The sequence below is a fragment of the Nicotiana tomentosiformis genome, chromosome 4 (assembly GCF_000390325.3).
Source record: "Nicotiana tomentosiformis chromosome 4, ASM39032v3, whole genome shotgun sequence".
Classification (NCBI taxonomy): Eukaryota; Viridiplantae; Streptophyta; class Magnoliopsida; order Solanales; family Solanaceae; genus Nicotiana; species Nicotiana tomentosiformis.
In genome coordinates, this window is record NC_090815.1 from 26,716,413 (window position 1) to 26,739,825 (window position 23,413).

Here is a 23,413-nt window from a genome sequence, read left to right on the forward strand (position 1 = left end):
ATGCAGTTCTATAAGCCCACAAAGCATCGTTAAGTTTCCTTGACCAATCCGTCCAGTTTGCATTGACAGTTTTTGATAATATGCTCTTTATCTCCCTGTTGGAGACCTCAACTTGTCCACTAGCCTAGGGATGATAAGGGGTTGACACCTTATGATTGACACCATACTTGGAAAATAAAGTGTCGAAGGCCTTGTTGCAGAAATGAGAACCCTCATCATTGATGATCGCCCTAGGAGTGCCAAACCTTGTGAAGATATTTTTCTTTAAGAATGCCACCACACTCCATGCCTTATTACTGGGCAAAGCTACAGATTCAACTATACCTGTTAATCGGGCCGGGATGACCCGTTTATAGCCCGGTTTAGCCCGGGTCAGCTCGGTACTGTAGCGTAGGGGGCGGGCTGGGACGGGTTGGGCGGGGAGCGGGTTTCAAACGAACAGTTTTTTGATACCGGTGCACCAGAACCCGCTAAGCCCGTTAACGGGTTGTTAACGGGCTACAGCCCGGTTCAGCCCATTTTTTAACGTTTTTTTTTTAATTTTTTATTTTTTTTATTTTTTTTTTATTGTTGCCACAACGGCCCTTTTTTGCAGAAATGTCCATTTCGGCCTACCCCCTTAAGAAAATAGCCCCCACACCCCTAGTATTTGATAAATTATAATTTTAACCTTTTAAAAACTATAAATAGCCCCCCTTTTTCTTCATTTTCCCTCACAATTCACTCTCTTACTACTCTAATTCTCTCTTGATATTATTGATTATTGTTCTTAAATTCTCAATTACTTATTATTTCAAGTTTTATCAAATATTTAGTTTAGCCATTACAAAATTATTATTATCAAATATCAAGTATTCAAGTGAAGTGTGGTATCAACTATCAAGTATCGATCTATCAATTGAAGTTTGATTTTTTATATCAAATTTAGTGCGGCATCCGGAATCCCGGTACACTCGTTCTATATCTTTCTCTTCTTTGGTGTACATTTACTTTATTATTTACAATTATTAATTTAATTTACATAATGGATATATTTAGAGCAGTCAAAAAAGCGTGTACTAGTAGAGGTGGTAGTAAAAAAACTTTCAAAAGATCAAGAGGTGGTGCTTGTTCTTCTAGTAGCTTTACACATATTTCTGAAAGTTCACCTGAAAATTTAAATGTAGATTATGAGCGACTTCAAGATAATTATGGTATAGATGATGATTTAGATGATATTCCATCACCTGATAATCTTGAAACACCACCAGCTACACCTGGTAATGCTAGTCAAACTCAAAATATTAGGGGTGGAAGTCGTGGTAATACAAGTAGGCCTCCCCTCTCTATTAATAAGAATCGAAGATTAAGAAGTAAGTGTTGGAATTTTTATGACAGACTAGAAGAAGTTAAAAATTATGTAAGATGTAGAATTTGTAAGGATATTTATAAACATAAGACCGGTAAGGGAGGGGGAACGGGTCAACTTCGTAGGCACATGGTAGACAACCACCCTCTTGATTGGAGAGTAGATGAGGAAGATGGGCAACAAAAACTTAACCCGGGTACTGGAGGGTTAATGGGTAAATACGATATTAAGAAAGATCGGGAAGAATTAGCTAAAATGATTGTTTTAGGTTGTTTACCTTTTAGTTTTGCTGTTTCACTATATCTTGTTACTTATATTCAAAGAATTTATAACCCTTTGTTTAAAGGTATTCCTAGAAGTATTTGTAGAGCTGATATATTTAGGCTTTTTGGACAATATCATACATATATACGTTATTTGTTTGTCAGTCTTTCTTGTAGAATTTATCTTACTTCTGATATTGGTCGTGTTGTAAATGGTAATGATTATTTGACTGTTACATGCTATTGGATAGATGATAATTTTTGTATGCAAAAACGTATTATTGCTTTTAAATATGATGAAGATCAAAGTCATACTGGTGCATTTATAAGTAATACTATCCATGAAATTGCTATATTTTATAATCTTGCAGAAAAAGTTTTGTGTGTGTCATTTGATAATGCTTCTAACAACAATGTTGCTATTACAATATTAAAACTGCATCTACACCCACCACTTCCTAAAATATTTCATGTTAGATGTGCATGTCATATTTATAATTTGATTGTGAAGAGTGGCCTTAAATTATTTAGAAATGATATCACTTTAGTTAGAAGAGTTGTTGGTGTAATTCAAAAAAATAATAGAAGTGTTAGATTAAATGCATTTAAAGGAAAATGTGTACACTATGGACTAAAAATCAAGACTCATGTCTGAAGAAATAGTTACTAGGTGGAATTATACTTATTTATTCTTAAAATATTGTTATAAATATAGAATACCTATAACTGAAGTTGTTAATTCTCATTGTACCGATCCTAGCCGTTTGTTAACATCTAGAACTTGGGATGTCATTGAAGATGTTGTAAAGTTTTTACAAAAATTTTATGTGGTTATACTTGAGTTTTCTGGAGCTTATTATCCTACATTTGCAAATGGTTTAGTTCATATTGCTTAAATTTCTCTTTTACTAAATAATTTGAAGAAGAAAGAAGTATATACTTCTGTTGTTGAATCTATGCTAGATAAGTTTAAAAAATATTTCTACCCAATTCCCTATATTTACCTAATTGGTGCTATTTTAAGCCCTTCTATCAAAATGGCCAATTAAGCGGAGCACCAAGAAATTGGAGATATAATGGTTTATGGTTCTGATTCAACCAATGCCGGAAATCGAGAACCTCATGTTGACATGGATGAACTTACAAAAATGATGCAAAGCATGTGATGTACTATTTTATTTTTATAATTGTTGTAAACTTTTAATTTGCAAGTTCAAAAATAACAAAATCAAAAAAGAACTTGCAACTTAATTTGAAGTATTATATATTATTCAATAAAAATATCAAATGAAAGTCTTCGGAGCTTGATCTTTACATATTGCCTATTGGTCTTATTAAATAATTTTTTGTAGCCACTTACTTACAATTTTAAAATTATAAAATTCAAATTTCAAATTTAAAACTTTAAACTTCAAAGTTTAATTCTAAGCCTTAAAAGTTTGCAAACACTTAAGTATCAATAACATTGAATAAGAAAAATAAAATTTACTTTAAAAAAAAAAAAACAAATCACGGCCCACTAACAGCCCGTTAAGCCCGAACCCGGACGGATAAAATAAACCCGAAAAAGTACAGCCTGCTAACTCAGCCCGCTAACAGCTCGCAACGTTAAACGGACGAGCTATTTTTTTTTAGTGTCCAGCCGGTCCCAGCCCGCCCGTTAAACAACCATAACTTTAACCCACTTGGAAACATAATCAACAGCAACTAGAATGTAAGTGTTACCACACGAACTCACAAAAGGCCCCATGAAGTCTATGCCCCACACGTCAAAAATATTGATCTTAAGAATAATGGTGAGAGGCATTTCATCCTTCTTGGAAATTCCACCAGCTCTTTGGCATTCATCATACCTCTTAACAAGCTCACTTGCATCTTTATACAGGGTAGGCCAATAAAATCCACAGCTAAGAACCTTTGAAGCAGTTCTCGCCCCACCATGATGACCACCGTAGGGCGAGGAATGTCAAGCATCAAGAATATGCATCTGCTCCTCTTCCGGGACACATCTCCGGATCACACCATCATTGCAAAGCTTGAAAAGATAGGGCTCGTCCCAATAATAATCCAAACTGTCCCGTTTGAGTTTCTTCCTTTGGTTAGAAGAGAGCTCACTCGGGACAATGCCGGTCACAAGAAAGTTAGCCATATCGGCGAACCAAGGAATACCATTCAAAGACACGGAGAGGAGTTGTTCATCCGGGAACAAATCATTCTTTTCGAGGCCGTCGTGGGACCTCCCCTCCTCTTCTAAGAGGGACAAGTGGTCTGCCACTTGATTATCACTTCCTTTTCTATCAATGATTTCAAGGTCAAGCTCTTGAAGCAGAATAACACATCTCATTAACCTAGCCTTCGAGTCCTTTTTGGTCATCAAGTAACGGAGTGCCACGTGATCGGTGTGCACAATCACTTTGGCACCCATGAGATATGGCCTGAAATTTTTCATGGCGAAGACAATGGCTCATAACTCTTTCTCGGTCACCGTATAATTGACTTGGGCGTCATTCATCATTTTGCTTGCATAATAGACCAGATGAAATATCTTGTTGACCCTTTACCCCAAAACCGCTCCTACCGCAATGTCACTAGCATCACACATGAGCTCAAATGGTAAGCTCCAATTGGGTGCGGTAATGATGGGAGTGGTTGTTAATTTATACTTGAGAAGCTCAAAATCCTTCATGCAATCTTCATTGAACACAAACTTTGCATCCTTTTCTAGCATCTTACACAAGGGGTTCATTACTTTTGAGAAATCCTTGATGAACCTTCGGTAGAACCCTGCGTGCCCAAGAAAGCTCCCTTGACGAAAGTAGGAGGAGGGAGTTTTGAAATAACTTCAATCTTTGCTTTGTCCACTTCATTACCGTTCTTTGAGATCTTATGGCCGAGGACAATGCCCTTCTCGACCATAAAGTGGCATTTTTCCCAATTAAGCACTAGGTTGGTCTCTTCACATCGGGCCAACACTTTGTCAAGATTATCCAAGCATTCTTCAAATGAGTCCCCCACAACACTAAAATCATCCATGAACACTTCGATGAAGTCCTCCACCATATCCATAAATATTGCCATCATACACCACAGAAAGGTAGCCGGTGCATTACACAAACCAAACGGCATCTGTGAGAATGCAAATGTGCCATAAGAACATGTGAAGGTGATTTTCTCTTGGTCTTCTGGTACAATGAGAATCTGGTTGTATCCTGAGTACCCATCCAAAAAGCAATAGTAGGCACGCCCGGCAAGTTTGTCCAACATTTGATCAAGAAAGGGCAATGGAAAGTCTTTGCGGGTCACTTTGTTCAGCTTTCTGTAGTCCATACATACCCTCCATCCGGTGACAGTACGAGTGGGGATCAACTCATTTTTCTCATTTGTGACCACAGTCATACCCCCTTCTGCGGCACATATTGTACCGGTGAAGTCCATGAACTATCCGAAATAGGGTACACAACCACTGCATCAAGCCACTTGATAATTTCCTTCTTGACAACCTCTTGCATAGCCTCGTTCAACCTCCTTTGATGTTCCACTGCGGATTTGGCATCATCCTCTAGTATAATTTTGTGCATGAAAAAGGCGGGGCTTATACCCCGAATGTCATCCAAAGTCCATCCAATTGCCTTTTTCCTTCTTTGAAGCACCACAAGGGTGGAGTCTACCTGCACATTAGTTAGGAAAGCAAAAAGAATAACAGGTAATGTGGAAGAAGGGCCTAAGAATTCATACCTGAGGTGTGAAGGCAAAGGCTTCAACTCCAATGTTGGTGGCTCCTCGATTGAGGGCTTTGTTGGTGGAGTCTTCCGATTTTCCAAGTCCAAGGAAAGTTTACCGGGACCATATGAGTAGGATCGCATTCCTTGCAATGCATTTGCACATTCAACCAAGCCTTCCCTTCCATCATCCTCATGGTTTAACAATACAGCTTCTAAAGGGTCTTCCACATTGATCATGGCACTCGTGTCATCAACTATCACCTCGGTCACAAGATCCACAAAAGAGCAAACTTCATTGCTATTTGGTTGCCTCATTGATTTGCACACGTGGAATACAAATTTTTCATCGCCCACTCGGAAGGTGAGCTTCCATGATTCCACATCAACCAATGCCTTCCATGTTGCTAGGAAATGTCTCCCCAATATTATAGGCACCTCATAGTCGACTTCACAGTCGAGAATCACAAAATCAACAGGCAAAATAAACTTGACGACCTGGACTAGAACATCATCAATAATACCAAGCAGCCTTTTCATTGTCTGATCTACCATTTGTAATCTCATGGAAGTAGCTCTTGGTTGCCCAATACCTAGTGTCTTGAACACAGAATATGCCATCAAATTAATACTTGCTCCCAAATCACACAAGGCTTTTGCAAAATCGACGCTACCAATGATGCATGGAATTGTAAAGGCATCGAGATCTTCAAGCTTTGGAGCCATCAAGTTCACAATGGCACTCACTTGATGAGTCATTTTGATGGTGTCATAATTCATAGATCTCTTCTTAGTTACCAAGTCATTCATGAACTTGGCATATCCCGACATTTGTTCGAGAGCTTTCACCAAGGGCACATTGATTGACAAACTTTTCATCATCTCAATAAACCTCTTGAATTGGTTTTCATTATTTTGCTTTGCAAGCCTTTAAGGATACGGTGGTGGAGGCCTTTGCAAAGGGGCCTTGGCTTTAGGCACTACCATTTTCGATATGTCTATCACGTGTTCCCTAGACGGGTTCACATCATTTTGAATCCTCTCCATGTTGTCATCAATATCGATCCTCACTTCATTATTCACATTCTCATCATTGGATTGAATCTCATCATCTTCTTACAACACAACATTATCACTCACAATCTTCTTTGTATTAAAGGTACTTGCATCTCCACCTCTACCGTTTCTTGTGGTCACCGCCATAGCATGGCATGTATTGTTCCCACCCTTCGAGTTTACTACCGTATCACTTGGTAGTGCCCTCTTAGGGCGAGTATTCAATGCTTGACAAATTTGACCCATTTGTACTTCCAAGTTGCGAATAGAGGTAGTATAGGAGGCTATTTGGGTATCGGAGTAAACATTCCTTTCCATCATTTGTTTGAACATACTCTCTATCCGCCTCATCTCATTGTTTGAAGAACTTTGCTCTTGAGACGAATATGGAGGCGGATTGTTGGGTTGTTGATACATCGGGGGCCTTTGAAAGCCCGACCCCCGGTTGCCTTGATTATTATTATTCCAACCCCCTTGGTTTCCATTGTCTCCCCAATTGTTATTGTTGTTCCCCCAATTCTGATTGTTGTTCCCCAATTGTTAGAGTTGTTGTTATTGCCATTGTTCCAATTCCTTTGGCCTTGGTTGCCCTAATTGTGAATGTTCCCTTGCGATCTCCATTGTTGATTTGGAGCATTGCTCTGTTGACCTTGGTAGTTATTGGCATATAACACTTCCTCACTTTGATCATCATAAAAATCGTCTTGATTGTAACCACTACCACTTTGCTCATATTGATCTTGATTGTTTTGCACTTGTTGACCCCTTCCATGGCATTTACTTGCTTTGTCCCTTGAACTTACTGAAGTTGGGCCTTTGCTAACTGATTCATAGTAGTTGTCAACTCTGCTATGGCTTGTTCATGATCATGAAGTTCCTTGTGAAGATGGATGACACTAGGGTCACCCTGAGGAACATTTACCTGACTTTGCGAAACTGAGGATGTGTTAGCCATCTCATCAAGTATGTCACAAGCATCGGCATAAGGCATTTTCATAAAATTTCCCCAACTAGCTGATTCACCACATACTGGTTGGTTGTGTTGATGCCCCTATAGAATGTCTGCTGAATTATTGCTTCAGTCATATCATTGTTTGGGCATTCCTTGACCATTGTCCGGTATCGCTCCCAGATTTCATGTAGGGGTTCATTAGGTTCTTGTTTAAAGGCTAAGATCTCATCCCTCAATGCTGCCATATGACCCGATGAGAAACACTTGGCTATAAACTTTTCTGCCAACTCATCCCACGTGTGTATAGAGTGGTTGGGTAGCCTCTAGAGCCAGTCCAAAGCTTTCCCTCTAAGTGAAAATGGAAAAAGTCTCAATCTCAGAGCGTCCTCTGACACATTCGTCTGCTTGCTCCCCCAGCATGTGTCTACAAAACCCTCTAGATACTTGTATGCGCTCTGATGCGGAGCTCCAGTGAAAAATCCCCTTTGCTCCAATAGGGTCAGCATGACATTTATAATTTGAAAATTGCCCGCCCGAATCCAAGTAGGGACAATTGCACTTGTGTAACCTTCATTCGGTAGCAACCGGTGTGCTGCCCGTGGAGGAGGTGGGGAAGGGTTTGGAATGTTGTCATTAGCCTAGCGGCCTCTTCTTTGGACTTGAGGTTCTAGATTAACCTTATCCTCACCAATGTTATCTACCTCCTCCCCCGGAAGAACATGTCCGAGAGCATCATTATGAGCCATTTGGTACCTAAAGCGATTGATACACAAAAGTTAGAAAAACAGAAGGAAAGAAAAATAAGACACACAAATAGTTAGATAGATAGCCAACATCGTCTAACTCCCCGGCAACAGCGCCAAAAAGTGATCGAGGCCAAACCTACACCATTATAGAGCAGCGAGAATGGTCGATGTAGTTTTAGCCAACGAGGTCGGGATCGATTTCCACAGGGAGTTAATTTGGTTTGGATTTGGGTATCTAACTAATCTAGATGTGCGTGTTGTTCCTAATTGCACTTCCAAACATTGTTGCGATTGATTCTATTCTAATTTTATACTATTGTATGCTGAGTGTAAGCTAAGTACAATATTTTTGGTGAAAGTTTTCAAGTGTTAAAAGGCACTAGAGAAGTGACTTCCACCTAGCTGAGTATCTAATGGGTATCAAGAATCTAGAACAAGCTTGTTATAATTGGGGTTGTGATATAACCATCACACATAAGTGCTCACTCTATACCTCTTGGTAGTTTGAGTGACTTTGCCCGATTTGGCTTTCTCAAGCCCAAATGGGTGTTCATACAATACAAGTAAAATTGGCTCAAGTCGGGTATTACTATCTCTAGTTTAACCCTTTAATTAGGGCTATCAATCTCTTGAGTTCACCCCAATTTCTTGTTAGCCTAATTTTCCTAGACTTAGTCCCTCTTTCTCAAGAAGAGCCTAAGTCATAAATGCATGAATCAGTGTTTGCAACCACTAATTCTACAATTTTAGCATAAATTAGGCTAAATATCACTAACCCATAAATAATTAAGCCCTAAAATTCAAGACCCATTAAATACCCACACTAGGGTTGGGTCACAACCCTAGCTATGGGGTCTAGCTACTCATAATAATAGCAGAAATCAAAGATAAAGATGAAATATAAGCCATAATATTAAAGTATAAGATGAAAATCTAAAGTTTGAAGGTAAATCTACTCTAAAATTGCCCAAAAAGGGAAAAACCAACCGCTCACGTGCTCTCCTAAACAAAACTTAACCTAAAATTGATAAAAGGATCTATTTATACTAGGTTGAAAATTCCGGACAAAAATGCCCCTGCGGAGGATTCATGGATGCGTGATTCTGACCGCATCAGCGCTTGAGCTTTCGCGATCGCGTAATAATGAGCGCGGTCTGCGTTTCTTCAATGCTGGGCTTGGATTGGGCTTAGTTTCACAGACCGCATAATTTCAACCGCGTCCGCGTGTGCTTCCATCGCAGCCGCATAATTTGGACGCGGACCGCGTTCTTCAGTTAAGCCCGACTTGCAGGGTCTCTGAACCTCAAGATGCGCTCTCAGCGGAATTCCCTTCGAGGCCGCGCCAAAGATTTCGCGGTCGCGCCTTTCCAGCGTGGTTAGCTGTGATTTTAGTACTCAAAGCAGCTTCTCTGAATCTACTTTCGCGGACCGCGTAATAGTGGCCGCCTCAGCGGTGGTCCTTACGCGGCCGCGCTTTTTTGCTGCTCTCAGCACTCCAGTCTCAACCTTGGATTCGTGCAGGTTTGACTCCTTCATGAGTTGATTATGGCTTCTTTGCCTCATTTTGACCAAACCCTGCAAGCAACCATATTAAGTTAGTTTTCGGGAATACCTTTACGCATTTTTGACCCAAAACCTAAGCAAAATAGAGCAAATAATAGGCTAAAACTCCTAGTTATCAGTGTTGTCATGCCATTTGTGAGTGTAAAAGCACGAAGGGTGATGCCGCATCATTTTCAGAAAGTGTAAAAGCACGAAGGGCAATGCCATGCCAAATGAGAGTAAAAGCATGAAGGGTGATGCCGTGCCATTTTCATATCATCAATTGCTCATTTTATTATTGAGGAATTATTTGGCTGCTAAGTGATACTTCTCCTGCAAAAATTATTATATCATTCCCCTTTGCATGTTCCCTCCCAATTTATAAATTGTTATTTATTGTATTATTGTTACTTTGTATTTGTATATACTTGTACATGTGGTTTATGTACGTGTCTTGTCATAGCCTCGTCACTATTTCGTCGAGGTTAGGCTCGGCACTTACCAGTACATGGGGTCGATTGTACTGATACTACACTCTGTACTTCTTGTGCAGATTTTGGAGTTGGTCCTAGCGGCATACCATAGACTTGCTCGGATTCAACTACCCAGAGGAGACTTGATGTATAACTGCACAGCGTCCGCAGTTCTGAAGTCCCCTTCTATCTTATCTTAGCTGTATCTTATCTTTCAAACAGCTTGAATTTTATTCAAACCTTTATTTGTATTATCCTAGTAGTTCGTGCACTTGTGATACCAGATTCAGGGATGTGTTTTGATAATTTGGTATTTATGGTCTTCCGCACTTTATTTCAGTAATCTGACTTCTATTTAATTAAATTTGCTTTAAAATAGTTAAGATTATTTTAACGTTAGCTTGCCTAGCAAGTGAAATGTTAGGCGCCATCACGATCCTGAAGGTGAAAATTTCGGGTCATGACAATTTTGTATGTGATGTATTCTTCTTCTTCTCTGAAATTTCAATCAAAATTTTATCTTTTAATACAATTTTGATACTAATCAATAACTTTATGTAAAAAGATAGTATTTATAACTTAAATATAAATTTCATACGACGATTTATATATTATACAATTATTTTTCAACTTTCATACAATATTCAAATAAAAAAATATATAACTACAACATAATACAACTTAAATATAATTTACATATAATTATAATACAACTTTAATACAATTTCGTAAGTATATTATATGTCATTTGTTCTTCTTCTTCTTCGAGTTTCAATATGAAATTCAGCCAAAATCAAGTCTAATTTTCACCAAACACCCTCAAAATTGAGATATAAACTCCAAACAATATTCCCAATTATTTGCAACAACACCCAATCCAAACAAATAATGGTTTTTGAAAACCTAAATTCGAATTCAAAGCTTCAAAACCTTTTAATGGATGTCAATTATGGAAAGTCAAAAAACAACTTCAAAATTTATTGATTGACAATTTCAATTTGAACACCAATCGTGCAACATGAAAGAAAATTGCTAAGTTAAAACTCTATAGTAAAATGACTGAAATCTATTGATGAATTTCATTAAAACCATATAAAACATGAAAGGATAAAAAGTAGAGAATATCGAAGGAAGAAAAATTGGGGAAAAAACATAAAAGGAGAGAGAGAGAGAGAGAGAGAGAGAGAGAGAGAGAGAGAGAGAGAGAGAGAGAGAGAGAGAGAGAGAAAGAGAGAACAAGGATGGAAAATAACTGATTCCTTATTCAATTCATATATAAAGAGATACTTATTTAAAACTAATTTGTATATAATTAGTAAATTATATATGACCATGTAATTAAGTTAAAACTTAATTAGGGAGGGTAATAAAATTTCATATGTAGTGTAAGAAGGAATAAATCCCTTTAATAAATAGTCTGAATGCATTGCGCTAGCCCATTTGATTGGGCTATAAATGATGAGCCAACTTTATTTAGCCTAGGAAGTCATATTATCTTAGAGGTCCAATTTGTTGCCACATGTCAAATGACGTAGCATGCCAAGTCAAACGGAAGAACCAATAAGATCATGCCACGTGTCGAAATGACATAGCATGCCAAGTCAAATTAAAAGGCCAATGAAATCGCGCCACATGTGCAAGTGACATATTCTGGCCATGTCACACTTCAATTTGATTGGTCGGAAAGAGTTGTTCTTATCATAACTCCTCTCTCCCACAACTATAAATAGCGGTCTTCATAACCCAGAAAAGATACCAGAAGTTATAACAAGAATCAAGAGAGAGCTCGTGGATCAAACACTGCAGATTTCTCTAAAAGCTACAAGCGTTCAAGTATTCTAAGGATTTAAAGATCAAGGCGAAGATTCAAAAATAAGTTGCAAGCCCTTGGATTAAAAAAAAATACGTCAAGATCAAGATCAGACCTCAAGCACTTCGATTAAAATAAAATAAAATTCAAGATTAAGCTCGAAGGCTCTTTTATTTACTATTGAAAAGATGAATCAGAGGATTCATAGAGATTGTAACATTCATATTATTTGAAATAAAATACTATAAATTGTTACAATATTTTTCTATCTCGATTATTTTCTTGTTTATTGTCTATCGTACTAATTGGTCTTACACTTGTCTAAGGTACATGCCACTTTGCCATTGTACATTATTTAAGGGGTAGAGGTAGCCTATTAGATGCAGGTTCGGTCCGATCCAAGTTTTGTTTAAATACAATATTAGTATTAGTAAATTCATTAAATATATGTAAAAATTTAATTGCAAACCCACTAACTACGACGAACTATGAGTTCCGTGACAAATTCAGAATACATAAGTTTTAAATTCTGACTCTGCTACTATCAAGGGGTGATATCTATATGACACTTGTTAACCCTTAAATAGCCATTTGTCCATTTGCATGGACATACATATATCATAATTTATAACATCTAACATATTAAAAGACTAATAGACTCATGCAAAAAAAGCCCTCACAAAATTATACTTGGCTTTGCCTCGTTATACTGTTACCAATCATGAAAATATTATATAAGAAAAATACTTAATTTGGAAAGGAAAATTTCAACTTATATTTTAATTGCTTCTTATTAAAGAGACAATGGAAAATGGCCTAAAATGCCCTGAAATAGGATAGGCTAGTCCTCGGTTAGCGCTATTCTGCCCTTGCAGTTAACAAATAGGCTTTCTTCCATCACTAACGAAAATCCACGTGGAATAATATTTTATATTTTAAAATCATGCCCTAATTAAAAAAAGCCATTTGGATTTAAAAAAATAACCCCGCCCCTCTTTTTTGCCATACCGCACCCCTGCCCCACCCCAAACAAGAGCTCTATCTCTCTCTTTCTCTCTCAGAGGTGCCTGCCAGCCCTCCTTCTAGCCGGCCAGCCACCGGATTTGACCACCGACGGGTCTGGTCGGCCAATCATGGCTACTCCCCTATCTTTCCATTCTCAGTCGTTCTTGTGGATGAAAACACTGCCGATCGACAGTGAATCGGCGACCTCAGATTTGGCCGGAAACATCTCTCCGGCATGCTTTAGCTTTCTTTAACATCTTTTGTATTTTATCTACTTCTGCTTGCTAGATCTAATGGAAGATAAACAAGAAAAAGGTTGTCGTATTTTTGCCGGAATCTTGCTGGATAAATTATTGGCGGCCGTTTGCCTTGCTTCTTTAGCAATGCTATTCCGGCGCTCATCGTCGTTAGAGTAGCGTCTCAGGCTAACCATTTCCAGACCTTCTCCCGTCTCTTGTTGCCATCACTGTTTTGGCTTCACTGTTCATTATTGCTTTGCTTTATGACCCATTTTGGTTTATAGTTTTGTGTGGGTTTCACGACCTTTTTCAAATCTTGTTCCTCAGTTGAAATCCAGGTGCTTTGAATGGCCGACGTACTTTGCTTTCTTTCTTTCTTTCTTAATGTTGTTATCCAGCAAGATTGGGGGTGGGGCAGGGATGCGGTATGGAAAAAGTGAGGGGTGGGGTATTTTTTAAATGCACGTGGCTTTTTTAATTAGGGGATATATGATTTTAGATATTTAATATATAAAATATTATTCCATGTGAATTTATGAGTGTTCCGTTAGGGAGGATATATACAAGCCCATTTATTAACGGCAATGGCAGAATAGAGGCAAATTTTTAACGGAGGCTAATCTATCTTATTTCACATAGTAAAGGAGTATTTTAAGCCCTTTTTCATAGAAACAAAGGTAAATAACTGAACCGAATCTTAGGATAATCACATTTCATGTCATGAAATTTATTTACTGCATGACCACTCTTACTAACTGCATAAGCAATCCTTTACAACATACACAAATTAAAATTTTCCTTAATTTAATTCTTTCAATATGCGTATGTTCGTACGTACAGAAGTATGAACCAACAACTTATATGCAATTTCTTTGACTTCAACCAGTCGTAGTTTAGGAGAGATGGACAAATTCGCATTGAGTCAAAAATGCAAAATAAGAGCGGCAAGAAATTAAAGAAAAAAGCATTTGATGACAAACTAGACTTTCTATGTTAAGTATGACTTTAATTCCTTTTTTAGTTTTTTTTTTATATTAGAAATAGGACTCCTAATAGCCTTAGTTTAACTAAACCGGGTATAAATATCCGATACTTTATATATTACAAAGTAATATATTATACTCTAATTTTATTTTTATTTTTTCTCTCTCCTTCATCCGCAATTTTTCTCCCCATTAAAATGACCAAATTTCCAATTATATTTTGCAAAATTCACTGCTAAACCTTCGTCTTCTTCAACTCCTAATATTGCTCTACTCAAATCCGTAATTTTACATGAAATTACGTTGAAACTCAAGCAAACATCCACTTTGTCTTCTAGAGTTCTCAGATTATCTCCAATGGCTTTAACTCGATCTTCTATTCTGCCCATAAATTTTATGATAGCCATGATTTTTAAGTACGATAAGTTTATTGTCCGTTCAAAACAACTAACAATTTCTCCATTAACAACCATTAAAAAGGTTCGAAACTTTGAATTCGAACATCGGGTTTAGTAAAATTGCATTTGTTTGGATTGAGTGTTATTGCAAAATGATTGAGAATATATTTTGAGGTTTATATCCCAATTTTTAGAGAATTTAATGAAAATCCGAGTTGGTCTTTGTTGAAATGTTAGATTGAAACTTGAAAAAAGAAAACAAAAACATAAATAAATTATATATATTTAAGTGCGCTTATATATTTGGCCAAAACAAAACAAAAATAACCTCATTCAACCTTTTTACTAAGTAGTACAATTTCCCCTCCTCTAGGCCCTAACCAATCTCATTTCTATATATGAAAGTTAAAGCTGGAATTCTATCTGCTACATCTTAAAGCAACAAATATTGAGATTGTTAGAACAAAAACCTTTGTTGCAACCTGCATACACTTGAATTTATATATATTACTTTCATATAGTAATTGTGCTTAAATTTATTTGCTGCTACCACCATCTTAGGACACCTAACTTATCTTTCTCTATATGTAGGATTAGATGTTTCATGCAAAAGAGAGCAATCTTTTCCAAACTTAAAAAAAAAAAAAAATATATATATAGGAGTATATAAATACTGAATATGCTTTAATAAGTACTTGTATATAGAAACGGACTTGTGTATAACATTAATATATATATATATATATATATATATATATATATATATATATATATATATATATATATAACTTGAAAATAATTTAATTTAAATAACTTGGCGCCCCGAACACTAAAGGTCTTTAGAGGGCACTAGTTGAGCAGAATATTGATGCCTCTGTTGCGTTAAAATTCTGAGTTAGTCTCTGCTTGTATAGTATGAATACCGTTTTGGTTTGGCAAATTGAAGTTACAATTAGTAATACATTTTTACACTTAAAAATTCCAAATAAGATAAACAATTAGATAACAATATTTGACTAATAATTGTTCAAGTAATTGCTTTTGTTGATAATCAACTAGTATCTTTTAACCGGCTATCTTTTCCTCTATCTGAAATCCATTTCTCTGCAACTCTGATACTGATACTTCATTTATGATTTTAACCCTTCTCTATATTTTTGCATAAATTTCGTAACCTTTTTAGAGAAGTGCACCCTCCCATTTAATGATATTCTACAAAAATCTCCAATTATTTCATGAATTTTAAGTTTTATCCGTTGACCCATTCTCTTTTTTCTTTTTTCTTTTTACCTACTACTTTCCTATCCCATAATCTGACCCAATTGTCCAATTTTGTCCAAACTTTAATTCTTTTTCTCCTTATTCGGATAGTAAATCAAATTCTGGTCAACACACTTCAAATTTTTACAATCTTTCAATATATCTCCTAGTTTGCTACAGACCTTTATTACTCTTAGATTTTATGTCCAAAATACATTTATATAAGGGCTAGTCAAAGTTATTCAAGAAAATGTCATTCAACATAGCTATAACATTTTTATTGTTATATTTCACAAGAAAATTTTCACCCTTCTTTTCTTTTTTATCTTTTCTTGAGATGGTATAGAAAACAAGTTGACAAATGACAAGTACTAGTTTGTTTTGTAGCTGTCTTTTTGAAAGTTGATTGAACGTGTCTGTTTTTTTTCAAATGGAACAGAAACATAAATAGTAGGAATTATTACAATTCCATTGAAACAAACCACAGACACAGTTTCATTTTTAGCCCAAATAATGGAACAAAATGACACTACTACTATAGAGATGTCAGCCATGGAAATTCACAAAGTTGCTCCTCCCCCACATAAAACCACTTTGCAAAAACTGAAAACTAGGCTTAAAGAAACTTTTTTCCCTGATGATCCTTTGAGACAATTCAAAGGACAGCCATTGAAAAAGAAACTAATTCTTGGAGCTCAGTATGTTTTTCCCATATTAGAATGGGGTCCTAATTACAGTTTCAAATTGCTCAAATCTGATATTGTTTCTGGTCTCACCATTGCCAGTTTAGCCATTCCTCAGGTAGATATTTTTCTTTAATAAATATCCTTTTCTATATAATTAAGTTTCTAAGTTTGTAAGATTATTTGTTATACATGGCAAATTTGTTAATCTTTTCATTTCTTTTCTTTTATTTGTTATTGTGCAGGGGATTAGCTATGCAAAGCTAGCTAATTTACCTCCCATTGTTGGTCTATGTAAATACTTCTTTTTCTTTTGTATTCCCTCCTTCTCAATTTATATTGTACCGTTTGACTTGATACGAATTCTTTTTCTTAAATTTTAAAACTTATGGTCTAACAAACCTTAAATATTTCAGTCCTAAATTTTAAAGCTAAATCATTTCTAAATTTAAAAAAGTGACATTCTTTTTAAAACGTGCTAAAAAAAAAAATATGTCACAGAAATTGGGACAGAAGGAGTTATAAAAAAAGATGAGTAATTTCACTTTTATTTTTTATTTTTACTTTTTTTTTTTGCCATGCAGATTCAAGTTTTGTTCCACCCCTAGTGTATGCTGTACTTGGAAGTTCAAGAGATCTAGCAGTAGGTCCAGTTTCAATTGCATCACTTGTTCTTGGATCAATGCTAAGAGAAGTGGTTTCCCCTACAAAAGATCCAATCTTGTTTCTTCAACTTGCCTTCTCTTCTACTTTCTTTGCTGGCCTTTTCCAAGCTTCTTTAGGCTTTTTAAGGTAATCTCACTCTCTTTCCTATTCTATTTTATACCTTCCCCTTGCACACTCAGCCTAAAAAAGGTGAAAATATAATTACTTTGGGTGTGTTTTGCGCGAACGAATATTTTTGTGGTTTAAATATTTTTCTCGTGAACTTTTCCCGGCCAAAAAGAGAAAAAAGAAATTTTCCAAAACTCTTTTTCAACCTTCTCCAATCTATCTCCACCCACCCCCACCCCAACCCCCACCCCTCTCTCTCCCCATCACCCCCGCCATCCACCCCTCTCCCAACCCCTACCCTCGCGATCCGGCGACCCCGACCTACCACCTTCCCTCACCTTTACCAATTTCGTATTTCGTCTTCCATAGTATTTGCTTAAATTATAGTACTATATTTTTCAAAAATATTTTCTGCTACCTAACCAAACGCTAGAAAATAAGTAAGAAAATAATTTATTTTACCAAACACACCCTTTAACTTCTTTGTACCGATCGTCGACATAATATTATTATTTAATACCATTATATTAAGTTACCCATAACTATAAGTGATTATTTATAGCAAATCTGATATAATAAGTTGAAAAGAGTAAATAATTATAACATACTATTAAGATACACTGTTTGCATATATAAGCTTACACTGTTAATATATCCAAACAGGATTAAAGGGGGACAAGAAGTTTGGAAATCTCTCTCTTCCCTATTCTGTTTCAAAAAAAAAAGAAAAATATCATTAAGTAGGGAGGTAGAAGCTTGAAAAATCAAAATGAGGCATAAATATATATGTTATACCTTCGGTCCATATATTATTTATCTTTTAAAATTTTTGCACATTCCTTAAAAATAAAATTAATACCCTTAATCGTAAATATATTGTTTAAACTACCATTTATCTCTCTTAAATATTTAATTTATTAACACTACACTAATTGAATTAGTAAGGGCTGATTTGAAAAGAAAAATATGTAATAAATGACTGTATTGTTTTAAAAAAAAAAAAGTGAAATAGTTTTATTCTTAAGATCTCTTTACCCGTTATTTGTTGCTCTACTAGCAAAAATAAAACCGGAAATGATTGAGGGACAGATAATCGGTTATGAACTTATGTTTAATTTGATATATGAGTTTTTGCTTTCATTTTCTTTAATTGCAGACTTGGGTTTATAATTGATTTTCTCTCAAAAGCAACACTGATTGGATTCATGGCTGGAGCTGCCATTATAGTGTCTCTACAGCAACTCAAGAGTCTTCTTGGTATTACAAATTTTACCAAACAAATGGGAATAATCCCTGTTCTAAGTTCTGTTTTCCACAGGACAAATGAGGTTAGTGTAATCCTTTTTCACTCTTTAATTTAAATGATCCAATAGCGTAAAAATATTTAATTCGTCAATGTATATAAGTTAAACTCAATGAATAATTAACAGCTGTGTTTATGTGGTATTTGTGCAGTGGTCTTGGCAAACAATATTAATGGGATTTTGCTTCTTGGTTTTCCTCCTATTGACCAGACACATAGTAAGTATTTTTGTTCTTTTTCTTTCTGAGAATTTCGTAGGAAGATCGGGGAGGAGAAGGGAAAAGGGACAGTAAAAATCGAATTCACACTTATTATGTAGTAACTCAATTGAAGAGTGGTTGAGCAGTTGAACATCTTTTATCGAAAAAATATACTCTATATATAAGAAATTATTATTCTGTGTATATAAATTAAAAATTACTTTTTATACATGTATATTAAATTAACGGAATTTTTGGCTTCGCCGATATGTAATTTCTTGAAAATTTTATAGCATCTTTGTCTCTTCATGATATATGGAATTCTATCATTGATAACTTATGAATATCCCATACTTTTTGTAATGCAGAGCATAAGAAAACCAAAATTATTTTGGATTTCAGCTGGAGCTCCTCTTCTATCAGTGATTATCTCTACACTGCTGGTCTTTGCACTAAAAGCTCAGAAGCATGGCATCAGTGTTGTAAGTTTCTCTAAATAATAAATTCACTATATCAATAATGGTTGTCAATATAACTAAAATAAATCATATTAAGTTAGACGTCTTAGGCTAACTAAGTGTCTACATGTTTAACTAGTGCTAGTCAAGTGTAACGCGTAATAATTTATTTTTGGGCAAAATACAAAAATGGTCAGTTGACCGGAGCTAATTGCATTTGCTAGCCAAAAAGTATATAAATATGTATGTTATATGTATATAATAAATATATATACAAAAAATATATACATTTTATCGGCTATTATTTTTAGGAACAACTAAAAATATATATTTCTCTTTATTTTTTTGACTATAGTATCTACACTTTTTATGGTTGCCGATTATTAAATTTTTGTTACTAATGGTAGATTGGAGAACTACAAAAAGGATTAAACCCTGTTTCATGGAACATGTTACACTTACATGGAAGCTACTTGGTGCTTGTAATTAAAACAGGCATTGTCACTGGCATCCTTTCACTCACTGTAAGTTTATTCTAACAACTCTGTTTCTGTGCGAAAAATGTCTAGCCCATACTATTTTGACATAAATATGATGTTGTAATTGTGCATATATTGTGTTCAAACAGGAAGGAATTGCAGTTGGAAGGACTTTTGCTGCTTTAAAAAACTATCAAGTGGATGGAAACAAAGAGATGATTGCAATTGGATTAATGAATATTGTTGGCTCCTCTACTTCCTGCTATGTCACAACAGGTATTATAATTCTTCCTCAAAATTTGAGCATATATATATATATATAAGAACTTGAATGCAAATGTATATAAAATTTTCAGGAGCGTTTTCGCGATCAGCAGTGAATCATAATGCAGGAAGCAAAACAGCAGTTTCAAACATAGTAATGGCAGTGACAATAATGGTAACACTCCTGTTTCTCATGCCACTCTTCAAATACACACCAAATGTTATACTAGGGGCGATCATCGTTACTGCTGTTATTGGCCTAATCGACATCTCAGCCGCTTATCAAATCTGGAAGATCGATAAGTTCGATTTCATTGTCTTGTTATGTGCATTCTTTGGAGTCATTTTCATTTCTGTCCAGAATGGTCTTGCCATTGCAGTAAGCTCACTATTCCACTATATATTTTCCTTTTTTCTTTTTCTTTTATAGTATTCCTATGGTTTTTGACCTTTTTTGCCTTTCTATAATATTGAATTTCAGGTTGGAATATCAATATTTAAGGTGTTGCTGCAAATTACAAGGCCAAAAACAGTGTTGTTAGGAAATATACCTGGTACAAGAATTTATAGGAATTTAGATCATTATAAGGAAGCTTTGAGTGTACCTGGTTTCCTCATTTTAAGCATTGAAGCTCCAATTAACTTTGCCAATACAACTTATCTCAAAGAAAGGTACAAAAAGTCCTATTTTGCTTCCTTTTGTTTTTCCATACTTATTTTGTATGATTTAATATTATCTGTTATTTTTAATTGCAATAGGATTTCAAGGTGGATGGAAGAGTATGAGTCGGGAGAAACAAAAAAGCAGTCAGAGCTAAGATATGTGGTCCTTGATTTGTCTGGTAAGTTGACTCAAACATGATTCATAAAACAGGGCAGTGCGATGCTATTTAGAAATTAGCCAATATTTATTTTATCCTGAAGTTTTAAACTAAAAGTCTTAACTTCCGGACAATCCTAGATATTTTTGTTCCGAAAATTTGAACTGGAAAACTGAAAATCATAATGCACCGACTAATTTCTAAATAACTGCCTTTTAGAGTGGCTATTTGGTGTCATTTCTTCCAGAAAAATATCTACTCAGAGTAGTTTTGATATTTTACTAATTTGGGGGGGGGGGGGGGGAGATCAACAATTCTTTTTTTTAAAATTATTATTATTATCTATTTTTTCTGTTACATTATTTGAAAATTGAACAACAACAACAACTAGGCCTTAGTCCTAAACAAGTTGGGCTAGATCCTCACTTTTTTAAACGTAATTCTTATCATCATCATTAAATTTGAAAATTGATCATAATTGTTTTTTCAATATTCAGCTGTGAGTGCTATTGATACAAGTGGAATCTCATTGTTTAAAGATCTAAGGATGGTACTTGAAAAGAAGAGTCTTGAGGCAAGTACACTTTAGCTAGTTATATTATCTTATTCTATTCAATTTTTGTTATTATAAACTATTCTTATTTTGCGAATCACAGCTTGTGTTGGTGAATCCAATTGGAGAAGTATTGGAAAAACTACAGAGAGCTGATGATACAAAAGATATGATGGGACCAGATTGTCTGTTTTTAACAGTTGGAGAAGCAGTAGCTTCACTTTCCACAACAATAAAATACCAAATACCAACTCATGTATGATAAGCTGAAGACTTGATTTTATTTGATCAAGAATTTAATTAAACAATATCTTTCTCCTTAGATTTACTAGATATGCAGTGATAGTATTGTACAAGCATTGTCTGCTAAGGCAAATATTGATATTCAGAAAGCATTATTCATCAAAGTAAACTTGTTTGTTTTGCTAGTAAAGATTGCAGAAATAGCATCCTTTTCTTCTGTTTTTGGTGCGACTAATTAGCCTATGCATTAGCACTTGAAATGTTTCTCCATTACAAAGAAAACCAGTAGCAACGGATTGGCCATCAATCAGATTTGTATGAATGAGTTGAAGAATATGTTATTATGGTCAAATTGAAAAATGAGTTCTTTAAAACTATACAACTAATCAAGAAGTTGTCAATTTTGTAAGTAAGGTAATCAAAATCACATAATCACCGTTTCATGTGGCCCTAGTGGTCAATAAAATAGATTGAGAACCTGAGGTTTCATATCAAATGCTATCGGAGATAAATACGCTAGGTGATTCCTTCTCATCTATCTAAACCTTAGTGGATAGATTTACCTGGTACTTGTTGGTGGTGGGATGGTGGGAGATAGCAAATATCCTGTTGAATATGTCATACGTGTGCACAAACTCGCTTGGACACCATAATTATAAAAAAAGAATAATCATTGTTGCATAGCCAAGAAAACCTTAAAAGGGGAAGTTTGACGAGTACCACCAAAACCATCTTGTGCACCAATATTAAAGGCATTAAAAAAGGAACATTAGGCTAAATCTTCATTTCTATCTCCTCCTACTACAATTGGGAGTTGATTGAGGCTGTTGCCTAAGTGGAGAATTTTGTAGAGAATGGAAGTTACATGCAAAACATGGTAATTATATTTTATTAATCTGTGTAGTCATTTCATACAATTTTCTCAAGAACAAATACAATACAAAAGCATAACAAATTCAACTTTATTACGTAGTGCTGTTTTAGTAATTATTTGATACTCCCTCCTTCCCGAAAAGAATAATACATTTTGGACTTCGAGAGTCAAATTTCTTAATTTTTAAGTTTTTTATAATAAAATTTATATATTTAAAAATCATATAAAAAATACTCCACAATATTTTAAAAAACATATGAAAAGTTACCATAAAAAAAACAATTGTTGGAGTAATAAACTATAAATAGACTCAACAATTGAACATGAGCCAGCTTCAACCCACAAATTCTTTTACACCGCAGCTAAGTCCCTCCTCTCTCTCTCTCTCTCTCTTAATTTCCTTTGCTTCTTAGCATACGTTCTATGTAACATAATCTTACTAAATCTTCAATTCTTGTCTAGTATACTTGATGCAGTCAGACTTGTTTAAGTTATATTTTTACCTTTCCGTAATAGTTTTTTTAATGAATAACAACAATATCCATATTTATAGCAAAACACTCTTCGTAAAATTACTTCTTTATAACAGTCATATAGAATCTTTAAAATTATTAATATAAAGATGTGGACACAATCTTTTCCTTTCAATAAAGTTTTTATCTTGCATAAGACATTAGATTTGAAGATATGCACATGACATTTTTCATTGGATATCTTTTTGCTGAAAATTTGGACACTTATCTTCGCAAATTCAAGTGTTATATCGATAGTAAGAAAATGCAATCTACGAAATAGCTACAATTATAAAATTCTTCCATCAATTTTGATAGATTTTATTTTCTTAGTAGCTTTAAAATGTGCATGAAGAGTTTAAATCTTTATACGTTTAGTTATGATTTTATTAATAATGTATTAGCTTTCTTCAATATTTACCTAGTGAAATATGCATATCTTTTGAGATTTTAAA

General features: G+C 35.1%; 1 protein-coding gene and 1 long non-coding RNA gene across 3 annotated transcripts in view; one reads left to right on the plus strand and one right to left on the minus strand.

Moving 5' to 3' along the window:
- LOC138910616 (uncharacterized) overlaps positions 1 to 23,413 on the minus strand; it is a 204,624-nt gene that overhangs the window by 34,208 nt on the left and 147,003 nt on the right. The window lies entirely within an intron of this gene.
- Positions 16,218 to 21,741, plus strand: LOC104089692 (probable sulfate transporter 3.3). Of its 2 annotated transcripts, none has more exons than XM_070199680.1 (13): positions 16,218 to 16,595; positions 16,723 to 16,771; positions 17,062 to 17,269; positions 18,408 to 18,579; positions 18,707 to 18,772; positions 19,123 to 19,236; positions 19,620 to 19,736; positions 19,841 to 19,967; positions 20,084 to 20,334; positions 20,437 to 20,627; positions 20,715 to 20,797; positions 21,274 to 21,350; positions 21,433 to 21,741. In XM_070199680.1, exons 1-13 carry the CDS (start codon positions 16,308 to 16,310, stop codon positions 21,589 to 21,591), a joined length of 1,902 nt encoding a protein of 633 aa, XP_070055781.1. In that variant the 5' UTR covers positions 16,218 to 16,307; the 3' UTR covers positions 21,592 to 21,741. The 2 variants fall into 2 exon arrangements, with proteins under 2 accessions (XP_070055781.1, XP_070055780.1); XM_070199679.1 differs by having other exon boundaries at positions 16,227 to 16,595; positions 20,048 to 20,334.